The 21682-nt window shown below is 28.8% G+C and overlaps 2 protein-coding genes and 1 non-coding gene across 5 annotated transcripts; 1 reads left to right on the top strand and 2 right to left on the bottom strand.

The window, feature by feature from the left end:
- Nucleotides 1-3350: 3350 nt before the first annotated feature.
- Nucleotides 3351-3432, top strand: TRNAS-GCU (transfer RNA serine (anticodon GCU)). The gene has a single exon. It is a non-coding gene; the product is annotated as a tRNA-Ser (tRNA).
- Nucleotides 3433-7046: 3614 nt separating this feature from the next.
- Nucleotides 7047-9518, bottom strand: LOC137832116 (transcription factor MYB46). 2 transcript variants are annotated; one of them, XM_068640127.2, is made up of 2 exons: nt 9156-9518; nt 7047-8174 (listed from the first exon to the last, which is right to left on the bottom strand). In XM_068640127.2, exons 1-2 carry the CDS (start codon nt 9434-9436, stop codon nt 7472-7474), a joined length of 984 nt encoding a protein of 327 aa, XP_068496228.1. In that variant the 5' UTR covers nt 9437-9518; the 3' UTR covers nt 7047-7471. The 2 variants fall into 2 exon arrangements, with proteins under 2 accessions (XP_068496228.1, XP_090153975.1); XM_090297849.1 differs by having other exon boundaries at nt 7047-7898.
- A 7029-nt stretch (nt 9519-16547) lies between these two features.
- Nucleotides 16548-19653, bottom strand: LOC137828077 (nucleolar GTP-binding protein 1). Of its 2 annotated transcripts, none has more exons than XM_068634497.2 (3): nt 19447-19653; nt 17048-19104; nt 16548-16781 (listed from the first exon to the last, which is right to left on the bottom strand). In XM_068634497.2, the coding sequence occupies exon 2, from the start codon at nt 19084-19086 to the stop codon at nt 17053-17055; it is 2034 nt and encodes a 677-aa protein (XP_068490598.1). In that variant the 5' UTR covers nt 19087-19104; nt 19447-19653; the 3' UTR covers nt 16548-16781; nt 17048-17052. The 2 variants fall into 2 exon arrangements, with proteins under 2 accessions (XP_068490598.1, XP_068490602.1); XM_068634501.2 differs by having other exon boundaries at nt 17048-19100; nt 19447-19625.
- Nucleotides 19654-21682: the final 2029 nt, after the last annotated feature.

Raw genomic sequence — 21682 nt, 5'->3', positions numbered from 1 at the left:
TTTTTTATTCTTCAATTTAAAGGTCAGTGTTATTCATTAGATAGTTCTGTTTTAATAATTTTAAAGAAATAGAACATTTTTAATAAGAAATTAAATGAAATGATTTTATAATTATTATATAATACTCTTTTCTAATAATATTAATCTTTATTTTTTTGTAAAACCCAACTGTGACAAACTCATTAAAAATATTAGACCATATTTGTTAAATAAAATACAAATTTTACTAAGTCCAATTACTATTGACTGAGAATTTTTTTTATTTCTTTAATATCTGCTTAATAACATCATTAAAACGTAAGGATGAAATGGGTAAGTTACACGTGGCCTATTTAGATTGGATTTTTTAGTTACATACTAAATTTTTTTAATTAAATAAATCAACTCAAATCTAAATTAATTGCTTATTTTTCTTTCCACAAACGTACGCATTTTATATTATACTTACTTATTCTTTTTATCTACGTAGTTTATTTCTACTAAAAATACATTAATGGTAATGGAGAGAAGATTTTAATCTAACAATAAATCCAATTTCATCTATTAGAATCCTTAATGATTTATAAATATATTAATTTATAATTTTTCAATTAATCATATTTATTCCATTATTTGTAAATTTTTATTTATTTCTCTTTTTTTTTCACTCAATCCCAACACGATAGATACAAGTAACGAAGACACAATGCACATGGAATGTGCGAAAAAAGTACAACAACATAGTTGGCCTATGTTGATTAAACTTGCCATTCATGGGACAATCATTTCATTTTTTCTTTGTCTCTTTCAAATGTAACAGATAATATTGAGTGTGGTTGAAACTTTTTTAAAGGACTAACACTAATTTTGAATTAGGGTTGAGGTGGAAAACAAAAGAAAGGAAAGAAAAATATTTTAATTGATGAAAAAAGAAAAAAAATTGTATTATATAATTAATTACAAAATTACCTTATTTATATTTAAAAAAGGAAGAGTATAAATTAAATTTAAAATTTAATTAATTATGAAGTAATTAATTTATTAAATAAAAATATTTTTTAAAAAAATTGACAAATTTTCAAAAATATTAAACTTTTGTTAAATTAAATATTAATAAAAATAAGAAATTCCAACTTTATTTTTTCATTTCACCATAAGTTATATAATTAAGCTGTAAATGTTAAATCAATAAATAAATATATTAACACTCTAATATTATTTGTTAATATAGCTCCAATTTTTAGTAATGTTTAATGCAATGTCAGCCATTAAATCTGCTAAACTTAAAATATCTGCATTTTAAAATCAATATCTATGTTATCCCATATAATTATCTGATGTTATAATTATGATATAAAGTGAAGAAGAATAAAATAATTGATCTGATAGATTATTTGAAGTGTTTCATTTGCTTGCATAATCAATTATTATGTGTTATGTAAGCAAGCATAATAATTTCTTATCTTTATTCACGAAGTGTATGACTAGTGTTTAAGAAAACTGTTCTTCCAGAGGTTGAAATAGCCTTCTTTTATAAATATTTCTGTGCCAATACTCCTAATTTGATCTTAGTATACTATTAATAGTGCAAGTATTATTTATTATACTATTTGCATTTATTTTACGCAATTAAATTTTATAATGAAATATTTTTAATACATTAATTATAAGACTGTGATATAGTTTATTTTAACTGTTAATAATTTTTTACAAAAATTAAAAATTTAGTTTCAAGATAAAGATAAAAGGGATATAGATTGACAATTACATGATTTTGTAGGTGTGAAGGTAACATTTACAGTTTGAGATTATTAAGAGAATTCTAAATGCATGAAATGTGAACATTGTTTTTATCATTTTCATCATTTACATTTTTTTTTGCTTCCATTTTATTTATTGTACATCTAATTTCTATATTTTCACAATCTTAAATAGTTTATTCTTATATTTTCATAATTTATATTTTATCTTCATATTTTTACATTATTATACGTCTTATCACATCAATTCCTTATCATTTACGTTAGAATTAAGATACTTTGATGACCAGATTTTTCAATAAATCTATTTTACAATTGTTTTTATTAATTTTTATAAAAAAATAGTTTATATTTTAATTAAATACCAATTTAATAGTTCATTTTTTTAAACATTCTAAACGTATCTTTTTCCTTTAGATTAATATCTCCATCATCATGTGAATGATTAACTTTTTATATCGACGAGAAAGTCGAAAATTTTCATCATTTATAACTTTCGACGAAAAATTCACAAAAAGAATATACAACATAATTTAAAAGAATTCAAACCTTTGAAAGAAAGAAAATTAATAAATTTAAAAGACAGATTTTAAAACATTAGATTTTTTTTCCCTTTCTAATGTATATTATCATCATATAGTGTGTGTTATTTTAATTTTCTGGGCTTCTGTCTATACATCGTATCTGCGGAAAGTTATTGGGCCTAGGTCCTAGAGGCTTTCTCTTGATACAAATGATTTTCTGTTTTATGTGTTCAATACGATAGGCATAAAACCATACCTTTAAATTTGGCTACATTAACAATTTAAAATTGTCTAATTATTATATCTATGGTTTGATTTTTTTTCTCTGTAATATTTCTTATAATAAATTAATTTCCCATACTTCATTCATCTCACCACCCCTTGTAGACAACAAATTTCTTTTATCTCTTCTAGAAAAAATTAGAAGATAAAAATCCAAACAGGTCTCATCATGTCACGTTCTCACATATTATTTATTTCGTATTACTCTTGTATATCCTTAAATAAAATAAATAACTTTGTCATATATAGTTTCTGAACACGATACATCATAAAAAAGGCAATGAGCACTAACTAGAATGTGGTCACGACCACTCCAATAAGCCAGTCACAGAACATCCTTTTAAATGACAACAAAAAAACCTTAATGATTTGAAATTCGGTCTGCATACATAAAACTGTTTATTGCTTAAGCTGGTGTTGTAATTCTTTGGCTGAATCTTCGAGCATGTTCAATAGTATTTTTCCACTTTATTATAAGCATTTTATATTAATGAACCCTATTTTCAATATTATTATGGATGCTTTCTAAATGGTACATGCAACGCAAAATGAACTTCAAGTGTACTTTTTTTTTTGTACTCTGGTTTTTCATTTATTCATTTTCTTCTTCTCTAGTTTTATTAATTCTATGAGGAATGGAATCTACCTACTTACATCCTTCATAATGTAAACTTTAAAAAAATGGCTCAGTCTTCATTTGACATTCTTGAAGTTTTAAAGCCACTTTTGAAACTTCTTTCAGATGTTAGATTTTGAAAGTAATAAAATATGTTAAACTTTAATAAATGGGAAAAGCTTTCAACGAGTCGCTTTGGCCGAGTGGTTAAGGCGTGTGCCTGCTAAGTACATGGGGTTTCCCCGCGAGAGTTCGAATCTCTCAGGCGACGATCAATTTTTTTATGCTTTTTTTTAAATTATTATACATACCTCTTTCTTTTAATTTTTAATATATATGTAGAATCTCTCTATTTTCATCACCTACTCAAATACATATGATGTAAGATTTCAATAAAAATTGTGAAAACATTATATTTTATTTCATGGAAATGTTTGTTTGTCGAAACAATTCTATGGCATAGAAAATTCTTGTTCAAGTTTTTTATGCAATAATAGTATAGGGTCATTAGGGTTTTAAGAATGTTGACACAAATGTTTTATATACTACATTAAAACTATACAGCAATTTTTGTAATACTATTTTTGCATAGTAAATAACACTTATTATTAAATGGTTTTTACTTCTGTTTTCATGGTCTTATGAAAATAATTTAACATGTTTTTCATCTTTTAGTTAATAGATAAAGTTGGGCTTGAAAGTCAGCGGAAAAAGGTTAAAAATTGTGATTACTTTGTGATAATATAATTGAGTAAAGTTTTGAAAACAATGTGACGTTACCTAAGCTTAATATGTAGCAATTAAATGAAAAAGGTAATGATGAATGGTACATTATACATTGAGGCCATTCTCTGAATGTGTCCGGAGGCGTCACATCGACACTAACATAATTCTAATGCAATAATTACACTACAAAAAAACGTCACTGCAAATTTAGAAGTTTTTCTAATGCTAATGCTTAGAAAAATTGGTAAGATGAAGCATTAGAATTATTTGCAGTGTTGCTTATGGGATAAAATTATAAATTAAAATAGCACAATTAGAATATTTTGTCAAATATTTACTAAAATAGTATATTACTTTAAATAATAACTTAAATAACATGTTTTACTGTAACAATTTAGAGTTTGATTTCATACTGAATTTTTTTATTTAAAAATAAAAGAAATATAATTTCAAATTTTAAAATAAAATATATTATTTTTGAATAAATTATAAAAAAAAATATTTTTGTAAATATTTATTTTCTAAATTATTATATTCTACATCATGATTTTACAAAAAAAAAGTTTTGATAAATTATTTTCTAAACAAAATTTTTAAACAATTGTTTCTTAAAAACTTAAAAGTACCAATTATTTTCTTTATTTTTAAATAAAAATTAAAATCAACTTCGAAATGGAATAGAATTCTGAACTGTTATAATAAACGTGTTATTTGGGTAATTATTTTGCATAATATAATATGTTATTTAGATAAATATTTTATACAATATCGTATTGAAAGAAATAAATGATCGAAGTGTGATATTTTGATCAAAATTTCATAAAATTATACCACTTAACAAGTAATTAAGTATATATAAAAAAATTATATTATATAATTAAACTATAATAGTCTTTACGTAATTATTATAATAATAAAAATTCTAATGACATTATCTCTCTAAATATTGGATCATATGATATATTGGTTCTACATATTATATATTGGTTGCCGATAAAAAAGAAACTATATATTGCTTGATTTTCACTTATTATTGTAGGAATAAATTGATTGATTTTCAATTATTATTGTTGGCAATAAATTGACAGGTGTAAATATATTACACCTTTTTCCATTTTTATGTATTATTTTTCTTATTTTGCGCTTCTTACCATCTTTTATTGGTTTTTTTTATCGTAACACTCACCAAAAACTTTACTTTCAATCTCTTTCACTAACACGATCGCAACATTTTGATTTATTTATTATATGATTGAATTTTTTTCTCCAAATTCTCCTCATTTTATATATATATATATATATATATCACAAAAAATTAAAATTAAAGGATTAGCAAACCTAATCTCATAAACCAATTTTGTAAAATTGAATTTGATCTAAAATTGACTTCTTAAGACCTAAAATATGAATTGTATACAAAAATCGCACATAAGACCCATACAATTCACTTAAAATTAGATGGGACGTGTAATCGTTGACCACCACCAAGTGTTCTATTTATATATAAATGTATTATGTTTCACAGAATAAAACAATATGTTGTACATTCTTATTCAAAGTTTTCTAATAATTGAAATCCTCTTTTAACTGTCATCACTCTTATGTTTTTGTAGATTTGTTTTACGGTCATTAAATATACAATCGATTGCGTCTAAGGAAAATTTGATTAGGAGGGTAACAGTTGATTGTATTTCTTGTTGTTTGTGTCAGGAAGAAGAAGAGACTACTAAGTACTTGTTCTTTGAATGCAGATTAACTTGGTTAGTTTGAATCAGTGTTATGTTTAGCTTGGAGTGACGTCGGTAGATCATATTGATTTTGGTTCACATTTTTTACATTTTAATTTTTGCAGAGTGTTCGAAGTTATGTAAACGTCGTTTGGGAAAGTGTTTGGGTTCTAATCATTAGTGAGATTTGGAAACATAGGAATAAACACATTTTTAAAGGCGAAGTGATTGATCATTGTGAGATCTTTTCTTTAGCTCAATTAAAAGTTTGATCTTAGATTACTTCTAATGTTGATTCTGTTTGTTTTTCTTTTTCTAATTGGTGTCTTAATCCACTGTCTTGTTTACTTATGATCAAAAGTCTAAGATAATTTTCAGTTTGAGTAGGTAGATTTGGTGGTATTGTTTTTTAGGTACTTTTATTAGTTGTAAGTTAGTAGTTTTGAGTAAGGTTATTGGATCTGTCCTTTGAGTTGAGTAGTTGACATATATATACGAGTTAGATCACCCCTTAAATAATTTTTATTTATTTATTCTTTTTGCTGATAGAAGAAAAGTTCATTAAATATAAATATTATTTATTGTGGATTTATTAGGTTTTGAGTAAAGTAAATCCTATATTATTTACACTCTATAATGTTAAAATTTATTTTCTACATGAAAGATATGTAAATGGATTCATTATATGATGTGAAATGTATAAAGTATCCTTTTTAAGTAAAAAGTTCAATGTTACACTAATGACAAGAGAGTTTTCTTATTCATTGACACATGAGCTAGCATAACCTAAAGTTTAGTTTCGTTAATTTGTAGGTTAAAAGATATGTTGGAAGCAATGAGGTTTGTTACCGTACCAGGCTTTGTTGGTTATGATGATTGATTTTGATTGTTTGTAGGTTAAAATAATTGTGAAACACACGTGATAATTATGGCATGGGGCGTTCATATTCCAATTAGAAATGATATCGTAAGGCACTCTCCTTCTCCATCGTCTCTCGTCGGTAAGCCAACTTGTCATTTCAAATTAAGTTGCTTTAAATTCACACTATGCCATACACAATGCCAAAATTCTCCTTCCACTGATTGTTTCTCATCACAGTTGCATTTACCCATCTTCAAAAGTTGAAACCCAAAGCTCAAGTTATAATTACTATTTGAATTCAACAGCTTATTCGATCACACTAACTTTCTTATTATGATATCATGAAAACCCACAAACTAAATGAAAACTGGTGGACTAAGCACCCATTAACCATCATTCATTCATCATCGATCGTGCTTGACATATGGTTTGCTTGCAAAATTCTAAGAGCAGAATCATTCCGCATTGTGATCTTAATCGCATAATTCCAATGGAATGAAAATTTATAAGCATATGATATATGAAAAATTAACAGACACTTAAGAACTATTGTTAGCACCAACAAGCAGCTCTCAGTAAACAATATCTTAGTATTATTATCCACTCAATAGTTGAACAGAAAAATAATGTTTTACAATCTATTCACAAGTATAACAGATTGCTGTAAATAACTACATTTGGATCCCCGGATAAAAGTGACCTCATCAATGCCATCAAGATGACGAGTTGCATGACTAATTTAATTACACATGATCACCAATCCTGCAGATATACATGATTTACTTTTATTTTCGACCTAAGTACCTTTTTAATCAGTGAATATAATGGCAAAGGTACAAATTACAAGGTTTTTAGGAGATCACCAAGCTTATCTAATATGAATGGACATATGTATATATAAAGAGAGAGAGAGATGGAGGTGCTGATTCCAATTATGACTAGCTAGCAGCCAATGGGATCCTTTGAAGACTTTGAAAAAGGGAAAGAGAGAACACTTATTGGATATTTGAAAAATCAAGAAAGGGAAAGGATGAAACATCTTTCATCAACTCCTCCAAGTCCCACTCTCCCATGGTTAACTCTTCTTGAAATAAATTCTCCACCCCAGCCCTATTTTCAGTTCTCTTGTTGCTGCAGTTATTAAGGATGACACTGTTTATATCATCGAAGTAACTATTGTTAGTATCTGTGTTGCATGTGCTCTCAACTTTCAGGTTATGGTCAGAAGTAGTGCTTACACTCTCTAGAGGAGGAACATACATATCTCCTTCAGCCCCAATATTTACACTCCCAAATACTCCTCCATTTTCCAAATAAAAACCTTTGTGATCAACTCCACTTTGCGATGAGAAATATGGTTCTGTGCCATTGAAGAATCCACCAGAAACTGGCATGTTTTGTCCATGATCTAGCAAAGGCAACCTGTCAATTATGGAATTGAGAACTGTGGCATGCATGGATGGTGATGGAGATGATGAATTCAACATAGGCATAAAATCAGCTAGTTGATCTTGATGGGTATTAGAAGTAGTAAACCCTGCCATGTTAAGGTCTTTGTTAGGGTCATATGACGACTCGCTTCCATTTGGTGAGGTGTTGGATGACAAGTTCTTGAGTCTTTTCTTTATTGTTGAATTCCAAAAATTCTTAATTTCATTGTCAGTTCTCCCAGGTAAGCGCGCCGCTATTTGAGACCATCTTTAAAAGTGGAACACAAATGAATATTTGTCAGCTTAGTACATAGCACAAACTAATTGAGTTTGGTGGGTGTCCATAAAAACAGTGCATGTTTATAATTCATGGAGGTTAATGTATATATAGTTTTTTATTAAGTGATTCAAATTATGGAGTGCCTTCAACTCGAAGTTCAAATACAGACCAATCGCAATGCTTCTATGTTGTTTTCATTTGTCTTTTTGTCCTCTACAAGGAGCCGCCTAGACTTATAAATATGTATGTCTGTTATATATTTATAATGCATGGTTTGTGCAAGTATTTTTTAACTTTGAATATTGGTGCCATATCTTAGACAAGGAGAACTAGATTTCACAACCAATGACTCAACAGAACCATTTTAAAATCTCTTCGGTCTTATTGTAAATGCCAGGTTTCTTATAATTACTACTGTTTTAAATAGTTAGTGTTGGGCATGGTATATATGCATGTCTGAACTTTCTTGCATACTTTTAGATACAGACATACAATTTTTATAGGAAAAATATATGGCACATGGCATTGGGTTCTCAAATTATGTATTTCACTTAAATTAACCTCATCCAGTGGCACCAAGTACATAATTTTCAAACATTAATCATGCCTCTATCCACCTTTCTAATAAAGAGAATATAGCTAAAGTTAGAAGGAGCTAGTGGGTGTAACATGTCAGACACACAACTTTGATTTGCTTGATAAATTTTGAGATATATGTGTATGTATACACGTTGGTGTAAGTATGTTTGGATTTAGAAATACATAATACATGTAGAGAAGTACTGGCAGAGTTCTTGAAGATCAAATAAAATCAAGTTTAAAATGCATTATGGCATATGTTAATCAATAAAAGTTATTATTGCTTCGTGATGTTAATGATATATACTTTGATCGGTTCAAATTAAATATGGCAAAATGGATGAGTTTTTGAGAGAGAACATGGTACAAAAGAAGGAAGGGTAGGTGAACCTGTTTCCGAGAAGGGAATGCAAATGGACAATGAGTTCCTCTTCTTGTGGAGAGAATGCACCTCGTTTGAGATCAGGCCTCAAGTAATTGATCCATCGAAGGCGACAACTTTTGCCACACCTTTGAAGGCCAGCATTTCTGGCTACATCGCTCCAACAACCTTGTCCACTGTTTAGCATGTAGTTCATGAGCTTGTCATCTTCTTCAGGTGACCACAACCCCTTTCTAAGCTTGTAATTAATGTTGGAGTTGTTTTTTCCAGACACCTCGGGCTTTCTCATTGTACACTACTATATGATCCAGACCCCAGAAGCAGTGTTCCACTGATGACCAATTTCCTCTCCAAGGGGTGTGATGTAAGATAAGAGAAGCATTTATAGAGGGAGAAAGATAACAAAGAAGCTTCATAGGGTGGGAATGATGATGATAATGATGGTGATGGTTGTGGGGTTTGCTTACAAAATAGGGAAGAGTCAGAGAGAGAGAGAGAGGGAGAGAGAGAGAGAATTGGTTGATGAGTCTAGTAGAAAACGGTTTGGAGAGGGACATGAGAGATTGAGAAAGATGGGTGTCTTCTTGTCTTTGACTCCATGGCCTTGTCTTTTTTCTTTTCTAATTTTTTCTTCACTCACAAGGTAGTCATCATACGTGAACCATAGGGTGCCACACACACATACGCACCCAAAATATATAAATGAATAAATAAAAATGTAGATACAAGCAACTTTGTTTTATAACCAAGCCAATATATTTGCTTCCACTTCACATAATCTCTTCCTCTCTACCCCCACACGTGTTCTTCAAGATATTATAAAACAAAGGTTTATATATGACGGCACATCCTGGGAAATAATGCATGTAACTTTTATTTTTAATTCTTTTTTCTGCATAACATCCACATGCCTAAGTTTCATTATTACACAAAAAGAAGTAAAACAGACTCAATATATGTACGAACATATATATGTTTTATACGCTTTTGAACATTCGTCAAAAGCGACAAAAGAAGAATTTGTAAGTTTCTTCACCTCTCTCTCTCTCTCTCTCTCTCTCTCTCTCTCTCTCTCTCTATATATATATATATATATATATATGTAAAAGCATTCACCCTTCAAAGCATCTCGTACAAAAAACACTGGATATACGCTAACATCAGCATGAATCAATGATAATTAATCAGCTGATGAGGGAAGATTTTATCAGTGCCGTTTGATGATCTGATAGAAGTGAGTTTGATCTTAATTGAGTTTAGGACAATACTATGTTAGCTGTTACTTTCACCAACCAAATAGAAATAAAGATTCGTGAATAATATATTTAATTATGTTGTTTATAAACGTCCTAGCAAGGGACCCAATGACAATTAGTTGGCCACAAGCTACTAAGCTTAAGTTTCATTCTTGCATAATACACTATTGAAAAAGAAAAAGAAAAAACTTCAAGTGTTATTAAATATCAGATAAAGAGACTGAAACTTGTAAAAATACTTCAAAATTTCACCATAGGGTATAAAAAATTATGATTATAAAGCTACTGGAAAAAACTCCTAGCGAGGATGGCAAGGTGAGTCTCTGCGGATTACCAGCAATGGTTGAGTAACAGATATAGAGAGGCAAGGTGTTACTATTTTTGCAGAGAAATGCTGACTTTCATTAATAGTAAACGAAAAGATGGAGATTAGTAAATTGCAAATGAAGGAAGTGTTCACTTTAGCCTTCTTTGATTTTGTCATGCATATTCCTCCACATAAAGGTGAATCATGCTAGAAAAAGAAGAAAGAAATGGTGCAACAGATAATTGACTTTTTGGACCATCTTTTTAAAGCAGCAAGGACAACATTGATACATATATGGACAATATAGCAGTTTCCTTAATTATATAATAAACTAATTAACATTACAACCTTCAAAACAAGTTGACATGGAGACCCCAAATTTTACCTGTTTTGATTTGGAGGTTATAATATAACATTCTGCTGACGTACCTGTGATAATATCTTAGCGATGAGGGTTAATTAGTTAAATCATTTTCCTTATTTTAAAATCAAAACTTGAAGGAAAACCATCCTGAGAGGACTTGTGGTAGTTAAAGTGGTGGAGCATGTAGGAGCCTAAACACTTCTCAAAAGCTCATTGGATGATTGGAAGAACCATAGAAAGATAAATTGCTAGCTGCGTAACTGGTGTGAGCACTAAGTTAATTGCAATGCATCAAACAAAAACAACCAAAATCTTTTCAGTGTGTAGGGATAAAGTAGAGACCCACTTTCTGCACGAGGAAAGGAGATCCAATTGGAATAGGGATAATGGCTACCCTTTCTATAGTCTCATTCTGTACACATTTATTATGATTGTTCTTTTTCATAGTAAGTTTTTGTTTGTAACAACCCTATACAAGTTCTACAAACTCAAAAGGCTTGAAAGATTGCCAAAAAGTTGCAGAAATAGTACAAGTAAAAAAGTTAAAAGAAGCAATCAATTTAAACAAATTAGCATCCCCCAGAGGGACCAAAGTGGGTGGATCATACATTTCTGTCACAAAATCATGTGTTTATGAAACTATGAAAGTGGCTAGAGATTCGCTCGGTATAAGAAATGTAGCAAGGGATATTTGCTTGGGTGTAGGTAGAAAAAAAAAATCAATTTTTCCACCTCACAGTTCCAATTTATGTCGTTAACAACACATCATATTGCTTTGACTTCAAATAATATAATGATTAATCGCAGTTTTAGCATAATAGTGCAGGGTCTAGAGAATATGCGTAAGGGTTCGTGTCCACAAATCGCAAAACCCTCACACAAAATCACATCATAAGAAATGGCCCATTTTCAAGTTGCTTCGAAATGCATCCTTAATCAATAAAAATAAAGTGTAGAAAAGTATAATTAATGAAAGTAGAGAACGACCAGAGAAACAAGCAAGCCAAAAACATGAACGTAATGTCTTAATCCGTGTTTGAATATGCTTCACATACTTACGTACACAGACTCTAGCTAGATAGCTAAATTTAGTGATAGAAGTTGTGAAAATGTGAAGGGTTGAGCTTTTCCATGCTTTCTGAGTACTGCATGTTTTAGCCAAAGCTTTGCACTGTTCATGTTGATTACCTCATAAATAAGCAAGCATGACTTTAGTTAGATGAGAGGAGGGGTCCTACCAACAACAAACTTGCCATTAAAAACCTAGCAATAAATTAAGAAAGTGCAACCACCATAGCAACGGACTATAGCTATCTCCTAAGGCAGTGGACATATGATACGGGGAATGTTTTCTTAGGATACATGATTCTGATAACACACAGCTACAAACAAACAAGACGCAGAAAAAGATGATGGTAGGTGTCAATTATGAATAATGAATATCAAATTCAGTGCATCTCCTAGATACTATTATGGTTAAACGACCAGAAGAAAGCCCTTTTTTTTCACTAGTGTGGTGTTTTTGAGTCTTGGTTGGATGACCCATATATTTACACCAAAATCGCCATAGACTAGAGATTATTTTGAGAAGGTATGAATATGTCTTTTCATACTATTATTATAATAATTAATAAAGATGAATATTTCTGATCTGATGTAGTGCTTCAATGGAAAGCACGTAATCACAATAAAGAAAGAAAGGTTTTGATGAAATCTAATTGTAAAGGAAAAAGAGATAATGACTTAAATGTAAAAGAGAGAAAAGTAGAGAAAAGAAAATTCAATAACTTGTCTACTTGAGAATAAAATACATGGTATATATAAAAAAAAAAATTAAGATCTAGCTAAAACAGAAAAAAAAAAAGTTGGACCAAATAAATAAAACTTAAAAAAAAAATGTTAACAACTAAAAAACAACCTATCCTTAAATAGGGTTAGCTATCAATGTCTCTTATTCCTATTTCAAATGTTTTAAAGATCATTTTTTTAAAATTCAAACTCCGAGCGATAACCCTAATCAGTTAAAGGACTTTTCTCTTTACTGGACCCAAAATTCACATATATTCAAAGTGCTTGATCGGTGGAAGAAAGATTTGGAACCAATCATGAGTGTTGTGACAAGTTTAAAAAATTTAAAACTATTTTTTATATTACCAACATGTTGAAACTCAAGTACTAGACAATAGATATGAAAGTCTATATTGAATATATTTTATTTTATTATTTAATTTAAACCTTAAGTATCAATTATTCTAATCTTGTTATTATTTGTTCAAATAATCAAATGACCATCTCCCAAAAAGAAATGACTTATATATTCAAAGAGATAAAAGCCTTACAAGAGTAAAAAAAACACATTAGAGGGAACGGCAAGATAATTATTGCGACAAAACCAATGACAACCCTTCAAACCCACAACTAAAAAAAACATTCAAGAAAGAACAATCAAAATCTTATTTCTACTATAACAACTCACTCTAAAGCATACACTCTTTTTATAACTTTGACATAAAAAAATTTAACTATTTTTTTAGTTATAAATATTTTTATCATAAAAAGGTACGGAAATTTTATCATATTGGTAATATACAAAGTTTTTTACTTTTACTCTTTGATCCTTTAGAGTGTATTTGAATCCGGGTGAATATCAACATGGATTTGTATTGATCATTCACGTTTGCATCCATGAATTTGTACTGATTTGGAGGCGTGGAAATACAAAAAAAAACTCAAAACACAGTCTACACAAGATGGTGAAGATTTGTGAAGAAAGTCACGTCAAATTGTAATATTTTATATATATTTTTAATAAGAAATAATCGATGTTGGAGCACATGAGAATCGATTATGTGTGAATTTTAAGTGAAAATCGATGTTGGAGCATATGAGAATCAATTTTGTGTGAAATTTGAGTGGACAATCAATGTTGGTCACAAGATAATCGATTTTGTGTGTAAATTTATGGGATAATCGATTATCTCTTCTCACATAATCGATTATGGGTTGGTTTTTCATATTTTTTATATTAAATAATTTAGATTTATATTTATTTAGAATTTTGAATAATTTATTTATTTCATATTTTTATTTAAATGAGACATTAAATAATTTAGATTCATAGTTATTTAAAAAATTCAATAATTTACAAATTTTATTTATTTCAAATTTTTATTTAAATAATTTAGGTTTGTATTTATTTAAAAATTTAAATAATTTAGGAATTTTATTTATTTCAGATTTTTATTTAAATAAGACATTAAATATTTTAGATTTGTATTTAGTTAAAAAAATTAATAATTTAGGAATTTTATTTATTTCTAATTTATCTTTATTTAGAATTTTTTTAATAATTTAGGATTTTTATTTATTTAATATTTTTATTTAAATAATACATTAAATAATTTTCATTGTATTTATTTAGATTTTTTAATAAATTAAAAAATTATTTATTTCAGATTTTTATTTAAATAGAACATTAAATAATTTAGATCTTTGTTTATACATAATTTTCAATAATTTTAAAAAATTATTTATTTTAAATTTTTATTCAAAATAGAACATTAAATAATTTAGAATTTGTATTTATTTAAATTTTTTATTTAAATAGGACATTAAATAATTTAGATTTGTATTTATTTATAATGTTAAATAATTTAGGATTTTTTTATTTCAAAATTGTATTTAAATAGAAATAATTTAGGATTTGTATTTATTTGAATTTTGAATAATTTAAAATCTTATTTATTGATAATTTTTATTTAAATAAGACATTGAATAATTTAAGATTTGTATTTATTTAATTATTTTAATAATTTAATAATTTTATTTATTTTAAATCTTTATTTAAATAGAACATTAAATAATTTAGAATTTTGTATTATTTAAGATTTAGAATAATTTAAAAAATTTATTATTTCATATTTTTATATAAGTATGACATTAAATAATTTAAGATTTATATTTATTAAAAATTTAATAATTTAAAAAATTTAGTTATGAAAAATATGTGTGAAAATTTGTAACATATTTTTACATTGTTAAATTTTTAGGTATAAAATAATTTAATCATATATTTTATTTTAACAACAAAGATAAATTTTTAATCTTACATTTACAGTTACTTTTCTAGTTGTCACTGTTAAAGTCAAATTTTAATATAAAATTAGTTTATTAAATTCGTGTTCCTAATACATTATAAATTTTTTTCATTTATTCCTTCATTTTATTTTTTAAAAATAATTTTCCAAAAAAAGGTCACAAAACGATACTCTGTTTTTTATTTTCTCTATTCAAATCCTATAATGTTTTGATTGGTAAAAATAAAACAAATAGGGAGAAGAGTAATATACAAAAGTAAAGGTTAGTTGAAGAGTAATAAAGTGAAAACTAATTTTCTAAAGTTATTTGATTTAAAATATAAAAAAATATTATTTTTGTTTATTTATTATAACAAAAGTAAAACTTGAAAAAAAAACTAATGAATCTCACATTATTTTCATTAAACTTGGTTCTTATCAAATCGTCTCAATTATTGAACCAAATTAAGAATGACATAAAATTACTTAGATATTTTTAGAAATATATATTTAATAATTTTATAAAGTAAAATTGTAATGAACAGAGTAAATAAAATATATGATTGGAGAAAAAAAAACCTTTAAGAAATGGTCAACTAAATTATTGGAGAAAAATTAAAGATTGACATAGTCGATAAATACTTTATATAAATAACATTAATATAAATAAATAAAAAAGCTAAATGAAAAATATCATTTGAGAAAAAAAGTTAACCAGACCAAAGCACATCTGTAACAAGAACAATTTTATGTTCTTACATTATGGTTTAACAATTTCATAGAACGTTACTTCCAAGAATCTTAAAAAGCACATTTGTACATTTGTAACAAAACAAACTTATGTTGGCTTCCGTTGATATGTAAAAATTGGGACTATAAATTAGGAATACTCAAGTTCCTTTCCTAGCTATATAATTTTCACCTCTCTCCGTTTACCACCCTATTTTCCAACAAACAATAACGATTAACATGTTTCGATAATCTAGTCATTTTGAACTCTAATCACTTCTTCTGATAACGAGTGCTGCTGGGATTAAACTGACATCAATTGGTCTCCAACAGTTCATCCCCCCTTTCTCGACAAAAACAAGGTGTTATCCTATCCTATGAACGAGTTTGTAATAAAATTGTCCACATCAAAACACATTTTTGTACTAGTTCCAGTCTCTGCAAGACTAGAACAGAATAACCACACACATACGCAATTTTAGTTGAACGACTCATTAAACTAGAAGAAACTAATTTCCAATGGCAGCACTTATGGTTGAAGCATACGAAACAGAAGCTCAATTGTTTCCAAGCATGCAAATACATATGAAACAGAACTCTGTTGCGACTCAAACAATTCAAACAGCACCTCATTCACAGATATCTCCAAAATTGAACTAAATAAATAATTAGCAACAAAGGAAGCTATAATTTTGCAACTTATAGAATAGCAAGTTTAATAATAATGGAAAAAACAGTATAAAGTAAAACTTAACTTGGTTGCCATCATGGCACCTTAAACTCCCAACAAAAAACACTAAATAAAATAACAAAACTTTAAAACACTAAATAAAATAACAAAACTTTAGGCAACTGCGGGAGAATGCCAACAAATGTCTTTAAATTGCAAAAAACTGCATCACCTGCAGAGAAAATTTAATCTGGGTGAGTTGCGAATACTGAAATCAATCTTCCAAAAAAAACAAAACATGTATATATATATATATATTATATTAGGTCAATCTAAAATGTCTAACAAGAAAAATCAGCTACTATTCAATTCCTATGAACCAATAAAAAAGGTGAGTACTCATCAGACAAAAATCAGCATTCAAGGGCTTGAAACATGAGCAATTAGTGAAACTTCAAACATGATAAATAAGGCACGATGCCCAAACAAAACACATACCTGTCTTAGCGTCTATCAGTTTTTCCAGAGGAGCGCTTCCCAGAATATAAGTGCTTGGGCTTCAGAGTAGGTATGACTCTATCAGCTTCTCCACGACGGGCATCCTTGTTTCTCTTCTTGACAGATTTCTTTGCAAGTTTAATTGCCTTGATCTTTTGAGCAGAATCCCTCAAGCCTTCACCGGGCACAACTTCATGTGGTGGGCGTGACAATGACCTAGACCGTGACAGTGATCTACTCAGTCGCTGTTTTTTGCTAGGTGTATCACCATCAATATCCATACCATCTCGGCCATCTGCACTTCTTGCAGGTGATCTATCCCTTTTCCGTCCTCTAGTAGAGACAGATCTGCTGCGCATTCTCTTAATTGCCAAAGTGGGATCAAGCCCCAAAGATGACAGCTGTCTTCCCATTCTCTCTGATGTGAACTGTTTGTCCTTGTCAAACTTCCTAGGAACAGTTGGCCTGTTCTCCGCATTGCTCTTTTTAATCCTGTGCTGCTGGATGAGCAAGCTTTTCTTTTTCCTAATCTCAGCTAAAGCCTCTTGCTGTTCAGGAGTCAACTCAGTTCCATCAATCTCAAAATCATCATCCTCAACTTCTGCCTCCCTCATCCCTTCTTCTCTTTCCAACTCTTCAACCCTATGCAGAATATCAGGATCAATGAAATCATAAACATTGTGTCCATCCAAGATTTCAGGCAGTATATCCTCTTTCCATTCATCATTGGCTAAAATGTAATTCTTTCTCAAATTCATTGAGTATACACCAGCCCCACCATTCTCATCCTCCAGTTCCTTTTCAGTTTTTCTCTTTTCCTTCTCAGCTGCTTCCTTAGCTTTAGCTTCTAAAACTGCTGCAGGAATACATGATGGTCTTTCCTTCTGGTCACGAGGCTTTGGTACTGCAACATGAAACCTATTCAAGCAGTCATTCATTTTCTTTGATTTCATCTTTACTTCTACCCTCTGATTCAATAACCTGTCACATGCTGCATTTTTTACAGCAATTACCCCTTCTTCTGTCAAAGTGCTCATGGTCAACAATACACTGTCTTCATTTGTTGCCTCACCTCCTTGACCAACTATAGTCTTCATAGCTTCAGCTTTCATCTCCATGACCAACTTCATATCTTCCTCGGATAACCCATCCAGTGGTTGCAAGTCAGTCTTGTTGCAAACTATTATCAGTGGCTTGTTCAAAAACAAGGACTTAATGCTGTGAAACAGAGCTGCCTGCTGAGCAATACTGTACCCACAAGACCCAGAAATGTCCAAGAAAAACAATATTGCCGCTCTCAAATGTGCTAGAGCAGTGATACTGCACATCTCAATAATATTACGATCTTCAAACGGCCTGTCCAAAATCCCTGGTGTATCAATTACTTGGTACCTCAGGTATTTATAATCTGTATGACCTACAAATAGAGACTTTGTAGTGAAAGCATAGGGCTGGACATCGACATCAGCTCGTGTAATTTTGTTAATGAACGAGCTCTTGCCAACATTTGGATATCCACAGATCAAGACAGTCCTTGTATTAGGATCAATCGAAGGGAGCCTAGCCATGTGCTGTCTGACCTGCTCTAGATAAGCCAAACTCGGGCCAATCCTCTTGAGCACAGTGCACATGCGGCCAAGAGCAGCCACCTTAAGACACTTGCACCGATACAGTGAGTCACCATACTTCAGCAATTTCACATAGTCTTTGGCAATCTTACTAATAAGATTCCTAGCAGTGTTGATTTGTCCAAGTGCAAGCTTGTAATGGTCTTTGTTGTAGAGCACATGGAGGAGATCCCCATAGAAAGGATGAATATCATCAAGCCGGGGGAACTCATCAATTATGGTAGAGAGCTTATCATAAAAATTCTGCTGAGTGTACTTCACCTTGCGCATGTAGAATTGACGAAGCCGCGAAATTGCATATCCCTTGTGCACAACAGTCGGTGTCTGTCGCTGGGTGCGAGAGAGGATGATATCAACGAAATCCTTCCCATTTGGCACCACAGTAATCTTCTTAAAATTATACTGAACCATCGCACCCTATCAACCTTCCTGCCACAAAAAAATTATAACAGAAATATAAAAAAAAAACGCTGAATCAAGCTACAAATGTTAAACAAAACATGGGTAAGACAAACATCAATTTTCATTCAGAAAGCAACACTACATGTGGATTATATGCTGAATATACAATTATACAATTTAATCGAACATAATCAAATTTAAAACATATAATAACAGCTATAAACGAATCTTAAAAAACCTAAAAGAAAACACATACTAAACTCAATCGAACATTTAAACGTAAGATCCCATGAACAATCCTGAGAAATTAACAATATGGAAAACGGCGCGATTACGCGAGTGACGGATACTTAGCAAGAACAGACATACCGTAAAACACGTTCGCTTCTAGGGTTTGTGTTGTATACGGCAGCGAAGGTTTTGCGGCTATGCTATCGATCTTATAGACTCTGTTTTGGTTGGAGGCTGCAGACAGCTCAAACATATGCTCAGGGTAGAACGAGGGTTTTATTTTGAAGAAGGTGGCACTTCGTGGGTTGGGTTGCAATGGAAAACTGGATCAACCTGGCCCAGTTTAAATTTACATTAGTATCAGCCCAAACTTTTTTAATAGTATTAGTAAATCATGATAAATCTTTTAATTAGAATATAATGTGTAATAAATATTTTTAATTTTAATTATTATTATAAATATGGTTTTTTTGTATGTTTATGATAATTTATTAAAAAAATAAGAGGAGTGTTTGAAATTTTTTCTCATACTTTTATGATAATAATTTCAAAGGAATATTTGAGATGATTTTTAGTTCATTGATAATGTGATATTTATTATTATAATATTTAGTATTATTTCTCTTTTATAGATAGATAATGTAAAAAAATAAAAATAGTTAATAGTACAAAAATTACACTCATAATTTATTGAAAATTTTAAAGAAACTAAATATATTTTATCTGGGTTCGAGAAATCTTGTTTTACTCTCTTATTTATTTATTTTTTAATAAAAAGATAAAACATAATTTAATGCAAACATAATAGTCTTACCCTTCTTTAAAAAATATGACCTTGATCCTATATATTATATTATTAAAAATTCATGCAATAAATGAACACAATTTTTCAAGCTCAAAATGCAGTGATTTTGAACAAATCTTTTGAAATATTATTTTATATTTATTTGATATAGGTTTTATTATTATAATATGATTTATTGTTAACATATTTAGTTTTTTTTTTAATTATTGAATTTTGTTTGTTTGACGCAACTTTCATTTCTGTTTCAGTTAGGTTATAGTTTTTTGGATTTATTATATTATTATTAAAAATTCATGCAATAAAAAAACACAATTTTTCAAGTTCAAAATGCATAGTGATTTCGAGCAAATATTTTGAAATATTATTTTATATTTATTTGATATAGGCTTTATTATTATAATATGATTTATTGTTAACATATTTAGTTTTTTTTTAATTATTGGATTTTGTTTGTTTGACGCAACTTTCATTTTTTTGTTTCAGTTAGGTTATAGTTTTTTGGATTTATTATATTGTTATTAAAAATTCATGCAATAAAATAACACAGTTTTTCAAGTTCAAAATGCAAAGTGATTTCGAACAAATCTTTTGAAATATTATTTTATATTTATTTGATATAGGCTTTACTATAATAATACGATTATTGTTAACATATTTTTTTTTTAATTATTAGATTTTGTTTGTTTGACGTAACTTTCATTTTCTTTTTCAGTTAGGTTATAGTTTTTTGGATTTATTATATTGTTATTAAAAATTCATGCAATAAAAGAACACAATTTTTCAAACTCAAAATGCAGAGTGATTTCGAGCAAATCTTTTAAAATATTATTTTATATTTATTTGATGTTGGCTTTATTATTATAATATGATCTATTGTTAACATATTTAGTTTTTTTTAATTATTGGATTTTTTTTGTTTGACGCAACTTTCATTTTCTGTTTCAGTTAGGTTATAGTTTTTTGGATTTATTATATTGTTATTAAAAATTCATGCAATAAAAGAACACAATTTTTCAAGCTCAAAATGTAGAGTGATTTCGAACAAATCTTTTAAAATATTATTTTATATTTATTTGATATAGGCTTTATTATTATAATATGATTTATTGTTAACATATTTAGTTTTTTTTTTAATTATTGGATTTTGTTTGTTTGACGCAATTTTCATTTTCGGTTTCGGTTAGGTTATAGTTTTTTTTCTTATATATACATCATGTATTTTACTCTTTAATACACAAATAAATATATATTTAAAAAAAACATTTAATAATGTTTTCTCCTGTTTTATTATTATTACTTATGTATTTATATATTAAAATGTTAAATTCTTTTAACTCAATGTACTTATTTCATAATTTTATAATACAAATGAAACTCAATCTTAAGGTAACTTTCAACACGTGTCACTATCACAATTTTTGCACAAAAATAATTCGACATGATTTTATACCACAAAAGGAAATCTTATATGTGTCAATCAATGAGCACCAAATTGTGGCTCTCTCTAAGCACGCCTGATGCACTAAGAAGAGTTCCCGTTTCACACTATTGTTTACCGTTTCGTTATTC

The sequence above is a fragment of the Phaseolus vulgaris genome, chromosome 11 (genome assembly GCF_051622355.1).
Source record: "Phaseolus vulgaris cultivar YP4 chromosome 11, ASM5162235v1, whole genome shotgun sequence".
Taxonomy (NCBI): Eukaryota; Viridiplantae; Streptophyta; class Magnoliopsida; order Fabales; family Fabaceae; genus Phaseolus; species Phaseolus vulgaris.
This window is presented reverse-complemented; position numbering and strand designations above follow the sequence as displayed.